The 23,938-nt window shown below is 36.2% G+C and overlaps 2 protein-coding genes across 2 annotated transcripts; both read left to right on the top strand.

Annotated features, from left to right (window-relative positions):
- Positions 1-2,677, top strand: LOC116120516 (subtilisin-like protease SBT1.3). The gene has a single exon (XM_031406468.1). It carries the CDS (start codon positions 88-90, stop codon positions 2,422-2,424), a length of 2,337 nt encoding a protein of 778 aa, XP_031262328.1. The 5' UTR covers positions 1-87; the 3' UTR covers positions 2,425-2,677.
- Positions 2,678-19,422: 16,745 nt separating this feature from the next.
- Positions 19,423-23,313, top strand: LOC116120128 (probable protein phosphatase 2C 75). The gene is made up of 4 exons (XM_031406065.1): positions 19,423-20,030; positions 20,190-20,570; positions 21,052-21,157; positions 22,789-23,313. The coding sequence occupies exons 1-4, from the start codon at positions 19,587-19,589 to the stop codon at positions 23,142-23,144; spliced, it is 1,287 nt and encodes a 428-aa protein (XP_031261925.1). The 5' UTR covers positions 19,423-19,586; the 3' UTR covers positions 23,145-23,313.
- The last annotated feature ends 625 nt before the right edge of the window (positions 23,314-23,938 follow it).

Below are 23,938 nucleotides of genomic sequence, written 5' to 3'. Positions count from 1 at the left end.
ACTACTACCTCACAGAACCCACCTTCTTATTTCTATCTCTTTAATTTGCTGCATCTGTCTCAAAAACTGTTCTTTGGTAGCCTCCGAATGGGAGAAAATCCTGTAACAAAATGGTTTTTCCTCATTCTTATGAACTATCTTGCCTTCCACATTGGTTTCTCCACCGGTGTTTCATTGACAAAGAAGACTTACATTGTTCAGATGGATAAGTCTGCAATGCCAGAATCGTTTTCCAGTCACCTTGATTGGTACTTATCAAAAGTAAAATCTGTTGTCTTTGAACCTGAGAAAGAAGGTGATGCAGATGAAGAAGACAGGATAATTTACAATTACGAGACTACTTTTCATGGAGTGGCTGCTCGTTTGAGTGAACAAGAGGCAGAGAGGCTAGAGGAAGAAGATGGAGTTTTGGCCATCTTCCCAGATACAAAATACCAACTTCATACCACAAGGAGTCCTATATTCCTTGGGCTAGAACCAGAAGACAGTAACAGTGTCTGGTCTCAGAAACTAGCTGACCACGATGTTGTTGTGGGAGTGCTTGACACTGGGATATGGCCGGAGAGTGCAAGTTTCAATGACACCAGCATGACACCGGTACCGGTTCACTGGAAAGGAATCTGTGAAACAGGCCGAGGTTTCCAAAAGCATCACTGCAATAAAAAAATTGTGGGTGCGAGAATATTCTACCGTGGATATGAAACTGCGACTGGAAAAATCAATGAACAAACTGAGTATAAATCAGCTCGAGATCAAGATGGGCATGGGACTCACACAGCGGCAACTGTGGCTGGTTCTCCTGTACACGGTGCAAATCTTTTGGGTTATGCTCATGGAACAGCAAGAGGAATGGCCCCTGGTGCGAGAATTGCAGCTTATAAGGTGTGTTGGTCTGGGGGATGCTTCAGCTCGGATATATTGTCGGCAGTTGATCGAGCAGTGGCTGATGGAGTGAATGTTTTATCAATATCATTGGGTGGTGGGGTGATATCTTATTATCATGACAGTTTGTCAATAGCATCTTTCGGGGCGATGGAGATGGGTGTTTTCGTGTCTTGCTCTGCGGGAAATGGAGGCCCAGACCCCGTCAGTCTCACAAATGTATCACCATGGATCACCACAGTTGGCGCTAGTACCATGGATAGAAATTTTCCAGCTACTGTTAAGCTTGGAACAGGCAGGACTATTACTGGAGTTTCACTGTATAAAGGGCGGAGAGTTTTGACGGCAAATAAGAAATATCCTCTAGTTTATATGGGTAGCAACTCAAGCAGCCCTGATCCAAGCTCTTTGTGTTTGGAGGGAACTCTGAATCCAAGTGTAGTAGCTGGAAAAATTGTGATCTGTGACCGTGGTATTAGTCCTCGAGTTCAGAAAGGTCAAGTGGTTAAAGATGCAGGAGGTGTAGGCATGATTCTTTCAAATACGGCTGCCAACGGAGAGGAGTTAGTTGCCGATTGTCACCTTCTTCCGGCAGTAGCAGTAGGGGAGACTGAAGGGAAAGCAATAAAGAGTTATGCGTTAACAAATCGGAAAGCAACTGCAAGTCTTACATTTCTCGGTACAAGGTTGGGAATTAGGCCTTCCCCTGTAGTGGCAGCATTTTCATCAAGAGGGCCAAATTTACTTAGTCTTGAAATTCTGAAACCTGATGTGGTGGCACCTGGGGTCAACATTCTTGCGGCTTGGACGAGTGAAACAGGTCCATCAAGCTTGCCAACAGATCACAGGAGAGTGCAGTTCAATATATTATCTGGAACTTCAATGTCATGCCCTCATGTGAGTGGAGTTGCTGCCCTGCTTAAAGCAAGGCACCCAGAATGGAGTCCGGCAGCCATAAAATCTGCACTTATGACAACCGCTTATGTTCATGATAATACACATAATCCTCTTATAGATGCCTCATTAGCTGCACCCTCAACTCCATATGACCATGGGGCTGGACACATCAACCCAGAGAAAGCTCTAGACCCAGGTTTGATTTACGACATTGATGCACAGGATTACTTTGAATTCCTCTGCACACAAAAGCTATCCCTAGGACAGCTCAAAGCTTTTTCCAAGTATGCAAATAGGTCTTGCCATCACTCTTTTGCCAGTCCAGGGGACTTAAACTACCCTGCAATCTCAGTAGTGGTCAAAGCTAATGGAAACGTTTCTTCTATAACTCTTCATAGAACAGCCACTAATGTTGGGTCTCCAGTCTCTAATTACCGCGTTGTAGTTTCACCCTTCAAAGGTGTTACCACAAAAGTGGAACCAAGAAGCCTGAATTTCACCCAGAAATACAAGAAACTGTCTTACAAGGTCACCTTCACAACGAGATCTCGACAGACAAATCCGGAGTTCGGAGGTTTGATATGGAAGGATGGAGTTCACAAAGTAAGAAGCCCGGTTCTTATCACTTACCTGCAACCAGTATAGACACGTAAGTGGATTTTTAACATGTCTATCTATCGATTTCACAAATAAGCAATGTGTTTTGGTATGAGTCATGGCACTCACAGGTTTGATTAGAATGCAATTTAAACCCTTTTGTTTCTAGCACTAGTAGTGATCCGGCAGCGGTTACATATGAGTACAAATCAAATAAGCCCATTTCTTCTAGAATATGTACCCATATTACTTTTTGTTTTTTGGAAGACATCAAAACATTATGATTTTCCGTGTCTGCAATGCCATGATCAAACTATAATTTCAATGTCATTTTAAACATCAAAGTTGGCATATTTCTTAAGATCCCGTTGATGCTTTACTCAAAATGCACTTCCTCTTCTTAATTGAAGCTATAATTTAAGCAATAAGTGAGCAATTAAAACTACAAAATATGATATGGTGAAATCCATTTTTATAAGTTGAACCAAACCCATCTAACTCATTTAAAGGCAAACACCCCTGTAAGCTAGCTAGCAGAACATACTTAAATTTTATGTTTTTCTTTTAGCCTACAAGCGAATAAATTAAACGGGTATCATTCATTTTGCATCGGTTAACATTGTATCCAATCTATTTAAAGATTAGAAGACAACCCATTACATAACTCTTTAGATTGTATTTTAGTTAAAACAGAAAATAGATAAGCTTCAAACAATTTGACGCAGACAAAGTAAGAATCTAGTATGATACACATGTATGCCAAATCTCAAAAAATTAAAGGCAATTTTAACATGTTAAACTTTCAATTACATGGGTGAAGCTATTATCGATTTAAAACTTTTATTTTCCGTTTCATGGAAACAATAAAAATGGAAACGAGGCAAAACATGTGTTTAGCTATGAATTTTTTAGATTCTATCAAGTTGACAACATTGTTGTGAATTTCGCAGTTACAAAGCACAGAGGTAACTTCTTCATTTTAATCACTTATTTAGAACCAAATTATGACTTCTAATGTATAACCCTTGCCTGTTTCTCCCAAGAGTGTGAAACTTGAGCAAGGTTAAAATGCATATCCAATTGTATTAATTTTGTTGGGCTGTACTTTATTTGTTATAAATTATAATCCAGCCCTTTCTAAAAGCGCGTAAATAAAAGGAGAGTCAGAAATTACATTTTGTGCGAGCTCTGCCCAGGAGTGACCCATCGGAAGTCTTTCAATACCATGATTGGCACACCTTACCTCCAGGAGAGTCGTTATCTCGTCTATATAAGTGAAAGAGTGAACATTATCGAAGCCCAGCTCTTAGCCATATTCCGAGTAAAGAGAGCTTTGAGCCCCTTTTTCTGAGCAAGAAAAAGCCAATAGTGATTGCAGCTCCGGCTGAAGCAGCTCCGACACCCATTGATTTTGAATCTTATAACATCTCGAGTTGAGAATTCTCGTCACGCTTTTTCATTCAGAATTTTATGTCACGTAGAATTGTACTATACAGTATACATTGTGTTTCATACATGGTAATTATAAATATTATTTTGAATAAATTTTAATAAATATAAAAAAATATAATAAATGTTAAAAAAAAAAAACTGTAGTTCTTTATAGGCTGCATTTGTTTTAATTTTTTTTCACTATCCTATCATATTATCCTATCCAATCCAATAAAATAATTACTTTTCTATTCAACTCAAAATCCAATCATATTTTATTTAACTCAAAACATTTAATAATTATCTTTCTCAATAAAAGTATATAAATTAACAAAAACACCTCACTCATCTCAAGCCACTATCACCCGCCAGCAGCCATCACCACCTCCATCGCCGTCGCTGCCATTGTTGGATGCTGACGCCGACCGGATGGATCTGGCCAGTCGTGTACTGATCTGTCCATTTCCGACCAGATCTACAGTCAAAGATTTGGCCAACGGCCAAGATATGGCCATCGCCAACGGCCAAATCTTTGGCTATAGATCTGGCCGTTTCTGTCCAGATTCATGGTGGATCTGGCTAGAAAATGCTAGATATACGCATGACTGGCCAAATCCAGTTGGTCGTGTGCCATTCCGATGACTTTTGACTACCACCCGGCGGTGGTGGCCAGTTGTCGGCAATAGTTTGGTGGGTGGGCGTGATTTTGTTAATTTAAAAACTTTTATTGTAGGGATGTTTAGTTAAACTAACAAATTGAGGGGGTTAAAAAAGAATCTAAATATTTTTAGAAAATATTTTCCAGAACACATTCTCAGAATCCTATTTTATTTCATTAAATAGTATTCTATTATTGAATACTATTTTAAAAAGTAAAACAAACGCACTCATAGTCATTGATGATTATTTGTTTAGAAAATATAAAGGATATTGGGACAATTTAGTGCAACATGTTTTGAGTGTTTGAGAAAGAGTTAGAAAGAGTGAAGTTGGTTTCTTGATGAAGAAAAGAGTGAAGCGACGTGAAGATTTTTTGGAAGTAGAGAAAGAGGGCTATAGGTAACCACCACTTGTGACCTAATGGAGTGAAGGATGGAATGAGGAGTTAAAAGATCAAGGGGTCTTGGGTTCAAGTTGTAGCAAGGGCAAGGGGTGGCCACAATTACCATACCCAAACAAAAAAAGTGGGCTATAGGTTTTAGGCTACAGGAAATGAGTAATACTATACTTACAAACTTTCCATACAAACTAGTGTGGCAAAAGTTGATTGGATGATTTTAAATTAAAAACAAATTTAACATCCTATCATCTTTTGCCACATCAATTTGTATGAAAAAGTTTGTATAAGAAGTTTGTAAGTGTAGTATTATTCATAGGAAATAGTAGAGAGCTTGATGGGATTTTTTGATGATATTTTTCTTCATTATTAATAACTTTGTTCATACATTACAAGGAGTAAGGGAAGCACCTATTTATAGTTTCTAAAGTCAGTGGTTTTAACCGACTTGATAGATTCTAGAGCTCTCGCTAATTTTCTACAATTTTTCTTATTTCCTATTTGTTTCATTTTCTTTATTATTAATTTACAAAAGTCTAAATGTTTCTAGAAGAAGATCCTACATCAACCTAGAATGTGTATCATATTTTATCACTCCTCCTTGATGCTCATTCTTGTGACTTCGATCAAGTCTCGTAATTGTTCAAACTATCCTCTCGGTAGTGCTTTAGTGAAAATATATGTCAGTTGTTCTTTAGTCTTGTAGTACTTGAGTTCAATCTCTTTGTTTGCTTCTGCTTCTCCGATGAAGTGATATTTGATGCTTACGTGTTTAGTCCTGCTGTGAAACACAAGATTCTTCACCATTACTATTGCAAATTTACTGTCGCAATTGATCTCCGTAGTTTTTTTTTTTTTTTTTTTTTTTTTTTTTTTTTTTTTTTTTTTTTTTTTTTTTTTTTTTTTTTTTTTTTTTTTTTTTTTTTTCTTTTTTCTTTTTTTTTTTCTCTCATGTCTTTAAGTATGTGCTTTAGCCATATAGCTATACTTATAGTTAATGTAGCTACAATATACTTTGCTTCTACTGATGACTATGCAACGATTGCTTGTTTCTTTGATGCCCAAGAAAATATTCCTAAACCGAGTGTGAATGCATATCGTGATGTACTTTTCATGTCGTCCACGGATCTTGCCCAATCGCTATCGATGTAGCCAATTAGTCTTGAGTCAGGTGTGAATTCATACTAGATGTCGTAGTTCTTTGTTTCTTGTAAGTATCTGAGTACTTGTTTTGTTGCTCCATGTTGTACCTGTGTTGGACTTTGCATAAATCTTGATAGTAGACAAGTTGTGTACATGACGTCTGGTCTTGTGGTTGTTAGGTAGAGTAGACATACAATAAGGCTTCGAAATTTTGTCTGGTCTACGCTTGGTGAACCATCTTCCTTTTTAGAGCTTTGTTGCTATCGAGTGGAATAGCAACTGTCTTGCATCCTTCCATCTTGTACTTCTTTAGTAGAGTTTTGGTGTATTTCTTTCGACAGATAAAGATTCCTTCTTTTCTTTGGCTTATCTCGATTCCAAGAAAATAGTGCATCAAACTCATATTTATCATCTCGAATGTGCCCATCATGTCTTCCTTGAAATCTCAAACCATCTTTTCGCAAGTGCTTGTGTAGATCAAATCATCCACATATAGAGAGACGATGAGTGTGTTTTTCGTATCTTCGTCAGTGTTGATATTAGTGTTGGCTCACTCTGGCTCCTCTTGAATCCTTGCTCAATGAAGTAATTGTCTATCTTGCTATACTAGGCTCGTGGAGCTTACTTTAACTTGTACAAAGCCTTCTTCAACTTGAGAACTTTGTCTTCTTTTCCTTGAACTAGAACCCTTGCGGTTGTTCGAAATATATCTCTTCGTACAGATAGTCGTTGAGGAATGCAGACTTCACATCTAGTTGGTAGATCTTCCACTTTTTCTATGTGGCTAGTGTAATCAATGCTCAAATGGTGTCTAGGTGTGCTACTGGTGTTAACGTTTCATCGTAGTCGATCCCATATTGTTATGAGTATCCCTTGGCGGCAAGTCTTGCTTTGTTCTTCTGGATTGAGCCATCAATGTTAAGTTTAGTTTTGTAAACCCACTTAACCCCAATGAATTGTTTGTCTTGGGGATAGTTTGTGAGCTCCCACTTCTTGTTCTTCTCAATCATCTCTTTTTTCCATACTTCTTGTTTTGAAGCTACTTCATAGCTTTCTGGCTCGACAATAGTCAAGTTACACCTTTCATATATGTCTGATAAAGATCTGGTTCTTCTTGGTGATGCTTCAAGAGATGATTCATGTTGTTGGATTGATTCTTGTATTGATGTTTGTGTTGGTGACTTGAGCTTATCAACCTCTTCTCCTTGCTAATTATGAGTTGGTGCTGGCAAGTTGATACTTTTCCTTTTGGTAATTTGTGTCTCCCAGTTATACATCGCATCTTCATCGAATTGGACATCTTTACTGCTGAATGATGATAAGTTTCTTTGTTCTTAAGCTATAAACTCATTAGCCCTTTGATTGAGTACTATAGGCTAAGAAGATTCCTTTTTCGATCTTCTCATCCAGCTTGCTCCTTTTTTCTTGCGGAATGTGAGCATAGCAGCTGCAATCGAAGACTCTGAGGTGCTTAGCTAATGGTTTGGGTCCACTCCAAGCTTCAATTGGTGTCTTGTCTTTTACTACGTTGGTTAGACATCTGTTTAGTAAGTAGATTGCAATGTATACAACTTCTGTCCAAAAGGTTTTTGAAAGTCCCTTCTTCGTTAGAAATTTAGAATAACCCTTGCTATCTCTATCACAATTTTGTTCTTTCTTTTAGATACGTCGTTTTGTTCTGGGGAATATCCAACTATGAGTTGATGTTGTACACCTTCTTCTTTACAGAACTTGTTGAACTCCCTGAAGGTGTAATCTTTGCCTCTATCACTTTGTTTCTCAACATAGGCTTTGAAATTCTTGAAGATTCCAAAGACTTGTGATCATTCATGTAGGAAGTAGACCCACGTCATTCTGGTGTAGTCATCAATGAACAGGGTGAAGTATATGTTTTGATCATTTGATGGAGTACACATTGGATTGCAAACATCAGTATGGACTAGCTCCAGCAGCTTCTTGGCTCTTCAAGCTTTTCCAAAGGGGAAAGATTGTCGATGATGTTTACCGAGCATACGTCATTCGCATGTATTGTCCATCTCTTTATTGTTGGTAGATCTCTCATCATATTCTTTCCTTGGAGGATCTTCAACCTGTGGAAGTTGAAGTGCCCAAACTTTCTATGCCACAACTATGATTCATCCACTTGTGCCTTCATAATTGTGTCAATTCCGTATCTCCATTGGATAGGGAAACACATGCTCTCTTGCATTTTTACTCTTGCAATTATGAAGGAGTTATCCTTTTTGTCATATATAGTGTAGGAATTTCCCTCAACTGCAAAGAGTAACCGTTCTCGATCATTTAACCAACACTTAATAGATTTGAACTATGTTTGGGAATAAAAGTACTTCACTAATGTACCTCTTGCCCTTTTTTGTATCAACAACAATGGTACATTTTACTATTGCTTCTATACACTAACCATTTCCAATTTTTACTTCCGTTTTTTTAATTAATATTAAAGAAAATAGTTTCATCTTTTGTCATATGATTACTGCAACCTCTATGTAAAAGCCGTATATTATTTTCTTCTTTATTACATTTTGGGAGACATGGAAAAGATAATTTTCTTCTTTTTCTTTTGAAAAATTAGCTTGATGATTTCTTCTTATTTGGAACTCTTTTTCAACATGCTCAGACCTTTTACAGTTTCTATATTGTGGTTTTTGTTTAAACCAACAATATTTTTCCAAGTGATTTTTCTATTGCAAATTCCACATGGAGGAAAAATGCTTTTATTTTCAAAATGTTTATTCTGATTTTTATTTTTAAAGTTTTCTAGTTTTTTCTCCCACTTTCTTTTAATTTTTGAGACCGCATATTTGTTTTAGATGAAAACGCATTTTCTGTAATATTTTCATTTCGCCTGTTTAATCTCTTTTCATGTGCTTCAAGAGAGCCCATTAGTTCAATGGGTGTTATTTTTTCTAAATCTTTAAATTCTTCAATAGCAGAAAATGCTGAATCATACTTTTTAGTGCAAATTATTATTATTTTTGTACTACTTTCTTATTAGTTATTTTCTCCATAGGCTAATTTGCTTTACTAATTCTTTTATTCTTGAATAATAATCTTTAGTAGTCTCATTATCTTCCATTTTAAGATTTTCAAAATCTCTTCTAAAAAATTGAAGTTTAACAACACATACCTTTTTAGATCCTTGAAACTCCTCCTGCAATGTATCCCATGCTTCTTTGACAGTTGTGGCACCCATGATTTGTAGAAATTTTTGTTTCGACTCTACTTGCTAAAGAGCAAATAACGCTTGGGAGTCCTTTGCAAACTCTCATCAAGCGCTTTCTTTTGAGCATATGTAAAAGTGGAACTGTCTTAAAGAACAATTAGTCCATCTTCAACTACTTTCCACAAAATTTGGAAGCAAAAATAGGTCCTCATTTTAATGGACCAAAAATCATAGTTTTCTTCATTAAATAACAGAAGCAAAATAGTAGGATTGCTAATCTCAACCATAATTTTACTATGCCTAATAAATGACCAAATGCAGCTTTGATACCACTGATGATTATTTGTTTACAAAAATATAAAGGATATTGGGATAATTTGGTGCAACCTGTCTTGAGTGTTTGAGAAAGAGTTAGAAAGAGTGGAGTTGGTTTCTTGATGAAGAAAAGAATGAAGGGACGTGAAAGTTTTTGGGAAGTAGAGAAAGTGGGCTATAGGTTATAGGCAATAGAAAATAGTAGAGAGCTTGATGAGATTTTTTAATGAAAGCTTTCTTCATTATTATTAACTTGGATGATATATTACAAGAAGTAAGGCAAGCACCTATTTATAATTTGTAAAGTCAATGATTTTAACTGACTTGACAGATTCTAGAGCTCTCCTTAATTTTCTACAATTTTTCTTATTTCTTATTTGTTTCATTTTCTTTATTATTATTTTACAAAAGTCTAAATGTGTCTAAAAGATCCTTCGTCAACCTAGAATGTGCATCATATTTTATCAGTCATCAACCCTTACCAGTGGTAAGGATTCAATATCAGCTTAGATTATAGGCCCATTTCATTGGCTATGTTATATCAAACCACTTATGGTGCCACAAATGGGGCATAATAACAACTATTTGATCTTTATGAAGGAAATGTTCAACCCCCATCATTTTCCTTTTTAGTCACAATCTTCTATATTAAGTGAGGTATATTTTTAATTTATTCTTCTGTTTCTCCAAAGTTTTATATTTGTGGTCACCAAATTATCAAAATATGAAGAATTTGATAAAATTGTGTGTATATTCATTCACAATACGATATATTATTTGTACTAGCAAACCTTGAATATATCTAAGGCAAGACAATATTATAGAATCTTATGCCTAATATAATACAAGCTATACAAGGCAAAGATTCTTAATAAAAAGGAAATCTTCTTTGGAATATCGTATACCAATCAAAACATATATTCTACACTCCCCTTCAAGTTGGCGCATGGAGATTCGCAATGCCCAACTTGTCGAGTAACATTCGAAATATGGTCACCCCCAAAGCTTTGGTGAATATGTTGCCAATTGTCCTACTATCCCAACCTTATTTGGTTCTACCTCATGCAATGCATGCCACTCGCTTATGAAATGACAGTCCATCTCAATGTGTTTTGTTCTCTCATGAAAAACTAGGTTGGCTGCAATGTATAATGTAGCTAAGTTGTCATAGAATAAAAGAATGGTCGGCACTGTGTCACCCTTAAATCCCGTAGCATCCAACGCAACCAAATTACCTCACTTATTGTGGTAGTCATGGCACGATATTCTACTTCAACGGATGAGCGCGCAACCATTGACTACTTGTTTGCCTACCAGGATATTGGCGAGCCTCCTAGTATAATGAAATAACCCGTCGTAGACCATCTAGCCATAGTGCAACAACCCCAATCTGCATCACAGTAAGCCTTGAGCCATAGTTAGAGATGGGCGTAGGGCGGCGTTGGAGATCCCATTCCCGGGCCCCATCCCTACCCCTTAAGGGATTCCCTTCCCTACAGGGAAGTGGTGCCCCTCATTCCTACTCTGCCCTTCCGCAAGCTAAGGGGATTTTGCGGGGAATAATCCCCACCACTAACACTTCCAATCCTCACCATCAATAACAATAATACAAAACCCATTTAACTTCAAACTATAAAACTTAAAAAAAAAAAAAAAATAGTAATTGAGAAAAAAAAATATATAGAAGAAAGATATTGCAGGGTTGGGTGTCAAGGGGAAGGGTTGCAATAGCAAAATGGGGTGAAATTCGGCCTCTCTTGATATGATCATGCATGGCCATGATGCAGTTTTTTAGATTAAGAAATGTGAGATGATATTTAGATTTCATTAATTTCCTATCAAGGGTCCTAGGGTTTATGAAAATCCGGAAGACTTCGTGGGAAACAAGTTTGTGGGGAAGGGAGAGAAGTGTTGAAATGCATTTATTGGTTGACGAATCCAACAACAAAGTACAAGTAACAACACCTTCAAAGGTAGAGTTCTTTGGTGGAGGTGAAGGTGAGAATTGTCTTTTAGGGAGGTGACAGTAGGGAAGAAAAAGTGGTAGGATAAAAGGAGGAAAGAAAAGAAAGGAAGAGAAAGAGAAGAACAAGAAATGAATATATTTATTAAATTAATAAGATATTGGGGTTAGGGTTGAAGGAAGCAATCAAATCTTTTATGCATATTTTTTATGCTGCCTATCATGTCATATCATCACAATTCACATACCACTATTAATCCCACCAATAATTGCTTAACATTTACTTCTCCGTCTCTCTTTGCTTCCAACCTTAACCAAAATCATATATTACTTACCAATAATTGTTTGACATTGACTTCTCTCTCTCTCTCTCTCTCTCTCTTTACTTCCAACCTTAACCAAAACCATATCTTACTTACCAATAATCCCCCTAATAACTATTTGACATTGACTTCTCCCTCTTTCTTTACTTCTAACCTTAACCAATACCATATATTACTTATCAATAATCCCACCAATAATTGCTTAACATTGACTTCTCCCTCTCTCTTTGCTTCCAACCTTAACTAAAACCATATATTACTTACCTAAGGAACAAACACAGAGCTAAAAAATTGGTCAAAATCAGACACAAAACAAAGAGAAAACAAATAAAAATAAAATATTGGGACTTGCACATATCAATATCATTCATCTCACTTAAAAGGAGTTAAGGGCAGGGCAGGGCAGGGCAGGGCAGGGCAAGGTGGGGAGACATTTTGTAATAGCTGCTTTCTACTACTATGCTCATAAAACTATACATAAATAAAAATACATGTATATAACAAAAGTAGTTGGGCCCAAATTTTTCTTTATTACTAAATATATACATTTTCTACATAGTACAAAAGTATCATATACAAAACATCAAAACATGGTGGATAGTGTAGCTATTTCTCCTCGCCTGCCGACGTCCATTCGACCACGTCCTAACCTAAATCCTGCAAAAACATAGAAAAACAATGGGGTGAGCATAAATAATGCTCAGTGAGTAAATCCTCTACTTCTCTATCCCCGTAACTCTCTCTCTTCAATTCTTTCCTTACAATTGCTCTGTTCTCATTTACTCTCTCTTTTACAACTCTCTCTATTTTTTCTTTCTGTTTCTCTTTCTTATAACTCTTTTCTACTCACTCCCTCTCGTATGTCATGGCCCCATCTTACCGAGGCACAGCCGGGACTCGCTCCCGCTCTCCGTGACTTCTACTCATTCTCAGCCGATCGGACTTGGTTATGCTTGGATTCGGAACCCTTGGCCATGTGAGTGTATATTCTGTCTCTCTCAAGTACTCTCGGGTATAGCCCTCATCCGCATGCACTCTCACGAGCCATGCCACTTTCTCTCTCTCATACTCAGGCCACTCTCTCTTTGCGGCGTACATGCAGGAATACTCTACCCATTACTCACGGGTTCCCCATCACACAACCTACTCTATTCTCTTCTTTTGCACTCTTTTCTTCTCTAGTGCTTAAGCTCTCTTTCTCTATTTACTCTTAGAGTAGTTGCTTCTCAAAATTCTCTACTCTTTCTCAAGCTATTTCTCCAATGCATATGGATGACTCATGCTTATTAATGCACTGATGAAATGCAATTATGCCATGTAACAATAATTAAGGTTCTCTACTCTTACTCATGCCTCTCATAAGCATTTCATCAAACAACCCATGTGCATATGAAAACTCTACTTTAACTATAACTCTTCTCCTCTCTTTCATCATCCAAAATGGGAGAAAACTCTTTCATATACTCTAAGTTCCTATCAAGGAAAACATTCCCAAAAAGATTCATGCATAACTCCTCCAACTTCAACTCAATTTCAATCTCTCTTCACATATCAAACACTTCTCAAGATGTAAACATACCCAACAATTATAAACTCAATACACATCTAATCTCAATTCCTTAATAACATAACATACACATGCATACATAAATCTCTACTCAAAAGATTTCTTAAATGTCAACTTGGGTTGGATTTACTTACCTTGTGATGAAGTGACTCCACTAGCACTTCTCTTTTCCTTTAGTAACTTGACTCTTCTCTACAACTTTAAACAACAAGACTATAAGACTTCAACATATCTATAAATAGATTTCATATCTAAAGCAAGAATCCTTACCTTAGGATGCTTTAGATTAACGCTCTACCAAAAACTACTCAAAAGCCCTCTAAAATCCTTGAAAGATTGCATGAAGAGTTGAGAGAAAATGGTGAATGGGAATGGCGGTGGAGTAGAGAAAATGAAGAGTTGTTCTAACACTAAACCCTTATTAACTCATAATATGACCATTCTTTCCCATTTTGCCCTTACTCTTCCTTGAAAATTTCATCTTTGTCCTTAATTCATTACAATCACAACCCCAACTCTAATACATTCTCCATGAAATTTTCTTACATTTCACTCCCCACTTTTCCTGCTAATTAGGGGTAGAATGGTCACTTTGCCCCTATGAAAAAATTCTCTAGAAACTTCACTACACAATTCAGCCGGCCTGTCGCCACAACGAAGACTTTTCCTTCGCCCTGGCGAAAAATTGCAGAGCCTACGTCGTCGCGGCGAAGACTATTCCTCGCCCCGACGAAGACTGTAACTCCAAAATTCTCCAAGTCTTAACCAATTTCAGGGCAAACACTCAACCAAACCAAAACATTAATTCAACCAAAGGCCAACCAACAAATAATAACAACATACAAACTCAAATGAGAGCAAAACAATAAATATTTAAGCAACGCAACGTATATTAGCTACATACCTCAAGTGGGGCGTTACACATTTATCTCCATCCCTGAGGATGGGGAATTTCTTTATCCTCGTCCCTAATTTTTTTAGGGAATCCCCGCCCCATTTAGGGTGGGGCGAGGAAAAGGCTTATCATTATCCATAGTGACTTTGACAATGAGAGCAAAAGTCTTTGGCTTGGTGCCCCTTTGAGTATCATAGCACTCACATAGTGGCATCAATAGAGGTGGAAAAGTGGCCCAACCAGGTTAGTGCAAATTACTAGCCGGGCCTAACCCGACTCGCCTCTTCGTTCAAAAGGGTCGACCTGGCCTGGTCTGCCAACCCTAACCCGACGGGTTTTTGTGCAGTTCAACCAAGCAAAAAATTATTTTTTTTATTTTTTTCTTTTGTGTGATTTTTTTAATTCACTTTTCAAATATCAATTCAATTCAATTAATTTTAATTGAATTGATAGTTTTCAACACACACATTATTTAAGTTTTAGATGAAAACATTTCCCAAGGATATGTGTCTTGATAGTGCCAATATCTAGTCCCATCAAGAAATCATACAACTTTTCTTTCTCCTTTATGGCCGCAAGCTATTTCGAAGCTCCGTATGTACATTCTTGACAAGTGCACTATCGGATGGAAGAAATTGATTGCATTTCATCCCAGAGGCCTTTGAGTTTGTTGTAATACGCTGCTATCGACGTCTTTTCTTGATGCAAAAGAGAAATCGCCCACCGAACTTGGTATGCACTTGGTGCACTGCCCTGACCGAATATGTCTTCCAGGTCTACCTAGATCTCTCTCGTTGTATCGACATGAGCAACACTTCCTCTAACCTCTTTGTTGATGGCGCTTCTCAACCATCCTTTCACCATTGCGTTGTAATGCATCCAAATCATCATGTCGTCAGAGTCAACTTTTGGCTTAAGGATCGTTCCATCAACGAACCCCATTTTGTTCTTAGCTCATAACGCATTGCTCATATCATCAACCAAAGCGTTGTAGTTGGTCTCGTTGAGGAGTTCACTTTCAAATATTTGTCCCAGACTGTCTAAGGGATGCAAGTAGTATGGGGAAGTCACATCCATACTCAATGATCCCTTCACAATTGTTATTATTTAGTTGTCGTCATCCATGTTCTGATACCATGAAGATTTTGATAGAATTGTGTGTATATTCATTCACAATACTATACTATACTTGTACAAGCAAGCCATGAATATATCTAAGGCAAGACAATATTTCAGGATCTTATGCCTAATATAATACAAGCTATTCAAGGCAAAAAGTCATAATAAAAAAGAAATCTTCCTTGGAATATCATATACCAATCAAAACAATATATTCTACAAAATAAAAAAGGTCAATTAGAATTCATAATTTAAGTAAAATTTGTAATGGTTATCAAATTAGTTAACGTTTCTTCTCTCGTAAAAGAATTAACTTTTAGGTCTTATATCGTTATGGACTTGAAGCAAGTATAAGTGCGTCAATCATAACCGTTGTACATGGAAGCATCTGATTCTTATAAGAGTTTTTAAATTCTTTTTCATCTTTTCTTTTCTTTTCAGTTTAAGTAAGTTGCCCTAGTCTCTCACCCAGCCTTTGCCTTCTTCAGTGGCCTAGTTGAAGCGTGCAACGGTTCGTCGGCTTACCACCTTTCTTTTCTTTTTTATCAAGGTTGAGATCTTGATCTTCTTTTCTAAATTTTATATTTTTTAGTGAAACTATTACAAAACACAAACTATTTATTGTAATTATTATATTGGCCAAATAAAAAACTAATAGTTATAACCATAATATTACTTGAATCAAATGAAATGTTCCAAATCTTTAATAAATATCTAACAATGTCTTACATTCTCCTAAAAGTTTTTAATTAGTATTTATTATATTTATATAAATACTATTTAACCTTTAGCGGACAATGAAACAAAGATAGGGGCTAAATATTATTTCCATTCATGATTTTACTTCTGCTGCTGCTTATAATATGTTGAAAAAATAATAGCCAAAACACACTAAATAATGGAGAGAAAAGTAAAGAAGGCAATCAATCTACCCCGGTTCATTCCCAATATAGGAACTATGTCCATCATTCAATATAGAGAAGTTTTTATTGAGTTTCAAAAAGCTAGTAATGACGGCCGTTCACTCTTCCTCTCTCCTTTCTCTCAATATAGTTTCTCACACTAGGTTTTTCTGCTATTACAATACATATATAACAGTAAACCTAATCACATTTGGGCTAAAAACTTTCAAGCCCAAATATTTACAAAACTATTCCAAACTCAATTACTAATTGGGCTTATCGTGTAGGGGACATTGCCCCCTCAGCCCCGTCCACTCACTAGTGAGCGAGACCCCTAAGTGCGTTAGCGTTCGCCAATAATACGTTAACCTCATACAAAGTATGAACCACATTCAACATAGTAAAGATGAGGGGAATTTAGTTGATAGGTTGGCTTAAAATAATAATACCACTGAAGTTTGAGGAGATGGCCTTACACTCAATCATTTTGGTGGGGATAGTATATTTTGTTGAAGTAAATGATAATTATTGATTAAAAAAATTTGTTGAATACTAATAAAAACTATCACTTGAATCAAAAGATTTTTGTCAATCAAGAAAAAAAAGTAAAGGGTAATCTAGAGTAAAAATAATAATAATTATAATACAATTCAAAAAGCAATAGTTCGTTAAACTTTTTAACTCCTTTGTTTTATTTTAACCTAATAGTTGAGTCAAAATTCCGACTATAATCCATGAGTATCATAGAAATAATCAATTATTTATATAGAATCTTTCCCTAATAGTTCGACTTATTAAATATAATTAATATTATTTATTCATATAGTATAAGAACTTATACCTAATAAATTTGTTAATCATTTATGTGAAACACCACTATATGATATCTCATAAAATAAAATTTGATTTCTTATATGATATCTTAATTGGGAAAGTCATAGCGAAAACAAACTGAAAGTATGTATATGTGGACAGCATAAAATGTCTAAGTCGGTCCAATGAAAAAAAAAAAAAAAAATGAATTATATTTATATGTCACAAGCTACATCAACTTCAGTTTATAATTGGTGATGTAATTCATCAAACTGTTCATATCCAGAAGGGCTAAAAAAAATTTGGAAAAGATAAAACGGCACAGCTGATGTAATTTGACCTTTGAAGTTATGAATCGCCATCATCGTCATCGCCGCCACCGCCCTCCAATCAAATAGTTCTCTTTTTAACTCCACATACTTGATCGCCACGTGTTGATCCACTGCCTAAACTTTCGGATAAGGGTATTGCTAAACTCACGGGTGGCTTATCAATTCATTTCATCCCATTTGACATTGTTAAAGAACATCAAGATCTCAGTTCATTTTGATATGTTTTCATAATTGTTTTTTATTTTTATTAATATTACGTTATTGAGAACATTTATGGATAATAACATCTAACTTCAAACTTATTTTACACATTAGTAAATATCAGGGCAAGAAGGAAATCATAAATTAATTTTTAAGTATAGGTACGTAGAAAATTATGATCATATTGATATAGAATAATGAAAATTGAATTTATTATAGCATTAATAAAATAGAAACCGAAGTTGAAAACTTTTAATTTAAAAATTGAGAAAAATAAAATAGGACAGAGGTAGAAACAAGAGAGGCGGTGATCAAAATGTGTTTGAGAAGATAAACTTTTAAATTACGTATTTTATCAAATTAAAATCATATTAAGAAAATATAATGTGTTGTAATTTGAAATATAATTTAAACCCTTGCAAAAAAAAATTATTTATTTTTCTTAAATTTTGACAAGATCAAGAGTTCGAGGGAGCCACCATTGTATCAGTATTACATATTGTTATAAATTTTAGGGAGAACGACATTTTCCCACCCAAGGTTGGGTGAAATGACACTTTTTCACCCGTCAAGTTTCAAAATGACACTTTCTCACCCTTCGTCAAGTTTTGTTAGTGCTTTATATTAATATTTGATTGAAAAGACGAAAATATATTTAAATAGTTAATTTTTTAATTAGTTTATTATAAATTAAAATTTAGTTAAGTCAATGTCTTTACTCGATTATTTATTAGTTCAAGTGTAAAGATATCTTTTTTTCCTTTGTTTATTTAATTAATTAGAAATTTTGATATTTTATGTTAATTAGTAAAAATGAAAAACATTATATCATGAAAAACATTAGATATTTAATAGATTATTGAATAATAGTAATGAGATATTAATGATATTATAAATAAACATGAATGTCATTTAACTTAAAACAATTCCATAACATTATTCATAACTTTTTAAGTAGGGTTAATTATTTTATCTTTTTTTACTTTTCAATATTTGACTTTTTGGCTAATTAAAAAATAATAAAAAATTTATGAAGTCAAATATTTAATAGCATTTTTGTCTTTTCGGTAAAATATTTATGAAAAACATAACAAAACCTAAGGAAGAATGAAAAAGTGTCATTTTGAAACTTGAAGGGTGGAAAAGGTCGTCTCGCCAAACCTTGGGTGGGAAAATGTCGTTCTCCCTAAATTTTAAATCTAAGTTCTAACAATTACGCTCTTAACCTTATTTGATTGAAATTTCATGAAAGCAAGAGCGGCCCAAGTTCTATTTTTGGCAACTGAGTGAGCACACAGATACCTGTAGACCGTGTGACGCTGACTCTACTTCTACGACTATGACAAGTGTCCCACGTGTTAACGCTGGACCAGACACGTCATTCTCACGACGCTGGTACCACTGCACCTTGCCACGTATGTTAAAATTTCCAGGAGTTTAAGAAAAAATTCAAAAAAAGCAAAAGAGTTGAAAATGACTACCGCAACGTTCCGCACTCCGGCCCACCTAAATTTCTTTATCTGACGTAGGTGGAGCATTGTCATTCGACCACATGTTACGTCCTTCTGCCGTGGGCCTCCACATTTATGGGCTTTTTTGACACGTGGCTCTAACCCAAAACCTTCGCGGTTCGCGAAATTTGGCTAGCAAGAAAGAATTGGAAGACATTTAAAGGGAAAAACACAACATCAAGGTAAACACGTGTCGCCAAAACAGTGAAGATTGGTCGGTGTAGGGCAGTTCGGGCAGACAGAGCAATTGCCCGTAGAGCTGGCTTGCCCTGGAGGCTTAATACTGTAAAAGAAAAGGAGAAAACACAACACGTTGCTCTTTTCCCTCTTACGTTTCAAAAACAATAACACTTTTGTTTCATTCTCTGAATGACGTGCCATTTGACATTTTTTAGAAATGATTGGCGACAGCTATGAGAGTTCGCCGTATATGTGTTTTTACAAATAGTTTAAGATGACGGAGTTTTGTAGGAGAATGCTAAACGATGAAAATGACGATTCGCCTGCGAAATGCAGGGAGCGGAGGCGACGGAGAATAAGAATGAGGAGATTAGCAGGAACCTCTCCCCCTGGTTCTGGACAGCCTTCCAGCCATAGTGGAAATGAAAACCAGACGGAGAGGAAGCGTATGCGCACGATGTCGGAGATGAGTGATATTCCACCGGCTGCGACTTCTACATCCGCTTTTTCTGGCGAGAACATGGAACCGGTGGGTCCAGAGGCGGCGTTAAGCGAGACAGACTCGGCTGAGCCGGTGTACGGGACGATCTCGGTATCTGGGAGGGCACGAGAGATGGAAGACACAATTTCTGTACGGACGAGTCTTTGTCATCCAGAGATTAACCGGCGGCGACCCTTACATTTCTTCGGTGTATACGATGGTCATGGAGGACCTCACGTAGTTGCTCAAATTCCCTTATTTTTTCCTTTTAGTGTTGAAAAGTCAATTGAGTCCTTGTTTGTCATCTATTGAATTTGCCTTAAACTCGGGGGCACTTCAGTCATTTGTATGTGATCTTTAAAAGGACTTTATGAATTTTGATTCATGGGTATGCAGGTGGCAGCATTGTGCAGAGAAAAATTGCACGTGTTCTTCGAAGGGGAGCTAACGCGCGTGAGTTGCAAGACCAAAAATGAAAGTGGGAAAGGTAGCACCTCGAGAGCAGAGGAGCTTGAGCAGGAAGCTGAATGGGAAGACAGGTGGACGACAGTGGTGACGAGGAGCTTCCAAAGAATGGACGAAGTGGCCATTAGTAGTTGCCCATGTGGAAGTTTGGTGTACCGTTGTGGGTGCCACTCAATGGAGGCAGCTCTTAGTGGGTCCACCGCTGTAGTGGCAGTTGTAACGTCCGAATACATCATTGTTGCCAATTGTGGAGATTCACGCGCCGTCCTCTGTCGAGGTGGGAGAGCAATTCCTCTCAGTTGTGATCACAAGGTTAGTTGAGTTTTGTATATTCATGTCAACTGTACTCGCTATGATTGGGGAACACCTGTCCCTTTCAAAAAATTATGAACCCTTGACTTAAAATTTCAATCATTTTTCTTCATTTAATTCGATATAATTTATGGGTATAAAATAATATTGATGTTATAAATATGGCAATTCTCTTAGCTCTCTGTAGTCTGTACGCCATAGCAGAATGAAGCTACTCTAGTTTAACGGACGAATATATGTTTAACAACATTTGTGCTAAACTTCCTTCTCTATTTTGGGCAAAATATATTGTTGAGTCAAGTTTACTTTTCTTGTTGATAATTGTATAGTACAATATTTGCATATAGTGTTACTGTCCAAAACAATTCCTTATGAGCAATTTCTTTCTATATTTTTTAGCAGTATATTTGGGTTATATTTCCATCGAGTTACTGATCCTAAAATAATAGTTACAGCAGCATATTTTTAACATGTTATGCAGCCCGACCGGCCAGAAGAACTTGCAAGGATTGAAGCTGCTGGTGGAAGAGTAATATTTTTGAACGGAGCACGTGTTGAGGGCATTCTTGCTATGTCTCGCGCTATAGGTAACCTATTATAAATTTACTGGAATTTTCAATTGGTCAGTCCGGTGGAACATAATTTTTAAGAGTATGAAAATTAGGTGGCAAACAATCTGTTTACTTATATTTTCAGAATTTTAGTAGGAATTTCTGCAAGTGCTCCCCCACTAATTATCTATTGGGTTATATGGTTTAGTTATACCACATCATATTAAACAGATGAAAGAGTTAGCTTTTACAATGATAGAATACATGTACTTTGGATTTTCTGTACTCGGTGTTGCAGGGCTTTGTAACTAATGGCAGGTTTATGTCTCAGTTTCTGACGCTGTGAATTATATGACATCTACGTTCTAGGATATTAGTTAGAACAGATTACAATGAGTTAATAGAATGCTTTATTGGGCAAATATCAGAAAATGTTATTGTTTTCTGAAGTTTTGCTGATCCTAGAGTTATGAATAAAACACACATCCCCTGAAGATTGATCCTGCCCCTTTGGGTTTGTGCTTCTAGAAGTTTAATCATCCATTTCACTATTATAATGAAAACTAGAATATATTATATTTTGAAGACCAATGGCGAACGGGTTTTAATGCAGGGCAAGTAGTAAGTGAAAAATACAACTAAACCTTCTGGTTTTCATTGATATTCTGGAGCCTTGCTAATTATAGGATGTTTCTTATATCACCTTGCAGTTGGATCATGTTGAACTTGAATGTTTTAATTAACCTCAAAAAAATGGATCTTGTATTAGTTTTCATTAGGAATTGTGCCTATTTGTGTGTCAAGCAGGTTAATCCATGCAGCTGCCAAGTTGAGTGCTAACGACAACATGCAAAAAATGATGTACGCCATTTAACTTGATTTACAATATCATATATTACTTGTTATCTTCCACAAATTTGGTATAGCAAACCTTGTAATGGCCATTCCTTAATTACCAGATAATAATCCAATACTGATAATCTTTTTTGGCCACATTTTGGATGTTAGATCTTGGAAGATGTTGGATCTCTGATTGGGAACTTATGTATTCCAGTAGATATGTTGGCAAAAATGGTCTTTGAGTTTTAGCATACTGCACCTATGAAGATGAACATGTTGCATACATCCATTGTAGTACAGTGGTGCTGATTGGTGCCTGATCGGAAGAATTACATTTAGGGGTTGACTGCCAATGTAGACAAGACATAAGATCATTATTATTACTCTTAAGATATAAAAAAAACTCTACCTATTGAGATCATCTGCGAGCTCTGTAAAATTAAAAAAGCTCCAATTTGGTCTCAACGCATTTATTGAGTGTTTCATTCTTTTAAAATTATTTAAATTTGTTCTTCTGGTTTATTTGATTCTTTTTTTCTATGAGAGGGGGGGAGAGATAGAACTTGTTCCATTGCTTTTAGCCTGTGCGCTTTGATCCGGGATCAAAACAAATTCAAGTCCCCTAATCTGGTACATTAATTTCCTTGGAAATATTCACATTGCAAACAATGATCTGTGTAACTATACGAACATCTCTACCTGTAATTTCTTCATTTGGTAAGCTGTATCTATATTAGCTAGCTGTGATTAAGAAATTATGCAGTTTTTGTTCAGTTTCCTGTCATGATGAAATTGTAAATGCTCTTTAACTGTTTTTCCTTGAACAGGGGACAAGTATCTTAAACCAATTGTGACATCAGACCCTGCAATAACTTTTACAAAAAGGGAACCTGAAGATGAGTGTTTAATTCTTGCTAGCGATGGGTTGTGGGATGTTCTATCGAACGACTTGGCTTGTAAAGTAGCTTCTGAGTGTCTTAAAGAAGAAAACAATGGAGGTGTTGCATCTAGAGAGGACAATGCAAGGCCACTGATAGAAGATGAAGGGGCTGAGGCATTGTATCCAACGAGAAGTGTATTGGCTGCTGCACTGCTAACTCGACTTGCTTTGGGACGGAAAAGCTCAGACAACATAAGTGTCATAGTTGTTGATCTTAAGAGGAGTCAGCTGAGTAATACATAGATAGATGTTGATATGAATATGATATTATGAACATTGTACAGGTCTCATGTTGACAGAAACATGCACATAATACCTTTACATAGGTGATAGATGGAAAGGAAAGCATTAAACTGATTGCTAGCTATTTCATTCGGCCAGCATTTCTTTGTGGGAGGGGTCAATATTAATATTGATATTATTACTTTTATGTGTATCATCTAATTCTAAGTTTGTAAACTACAAATCACCAGCATAGGCATATATTTCTTACTTAATGTTCTGCAAATGCAAATTTTGCAGAATTTCTTGGCTTTGATGGGATAAATATGTAAACATGAATCAGAACATGGAGGTGAGAATCATCTTATACACCAAATATAACGTCGGTAAGATTTTGTAGTTATTGCTAATTAACCATAAAGACTAAATCAAAGACTCCTTTGATGGATATGGTGAATGGATACAGCTATTAGATGGGGTTGAGAGTTACACTGATTAATTTATGTTCCATGAAGGATTAAACTTTAATCTCCCAGGTTCAACGTCTACTTTTTGTTGATTCAAATTGTAGATCACACAAAATGTCTAATTTGCTCATTTTATCTGATGAATTATTTATGAAAAATTTATATGTATGAAGAAATGTGTAATAAAATAAAAGATGAATGGTGGGAGGAAGTCCTCCAGGCGGTGCTCTAATTGTAGAAGATTGTGATCCTTTGCCTTTCAATGCCCTTAAAAGAGGGGTGAGCGACCAGCCGGGGTCGATTCTTCTATGGATGATTAGAAAGGGTCGCTAGCCATGGTGTTTGTTG

The sequence above is a fragment of the Pistacia vera genome, unplaced genomic scaffold, assembly GCF_008641045.1.
Source record: "Pistacia vera cultivar Batoury unplaced genomic scaffold, PisVer_v2 Contig126, whole genome shotgun sequence".
Taxonomy (NCBI): Eukaryota; Viridiplantae; Streptophyta; class Magnoliopsida; order Sapindales; family Anacardiaceae; genus Pistacia; species Pistacia vera.
The sequence above is the reverse complement of the archived record's forward strand: the minus strand, read 5'-3'. Positions and strand labels throughout refer to the sequence as shown.

Bases quoted from the DNA above. Each gene is read 5' to 3' on its own strand.
- LOC116120516 (XM_031406468.1), top strand. From the start codon at position 88: ATGGGAGAAAATCCTGTAACAAAATGGTTTTTCCTCATTCTTATGAAC.
- LOC116120128 (XM_031406065.1), top strand. From the start codon at position 19,587: ATGACGGAGTTTTGTAGGAGAATGCTAAACGATGAAAATGACGATTCG. The intron at 20,571-21,051 runs GTTAGTTGAGTT...CATGTTATGCAG, and splicing joins CTCTCAGTTGTGATCACAAG to CCCGACCGGCCAGAAGAACT. The intron at 21,158-22,788 runs GTAACCTATTAT...TTCCTTGAACAG, and splicing joins TGCTATGTCTCGCGCTATAG to GGGACAAGTATCTTAAACCA.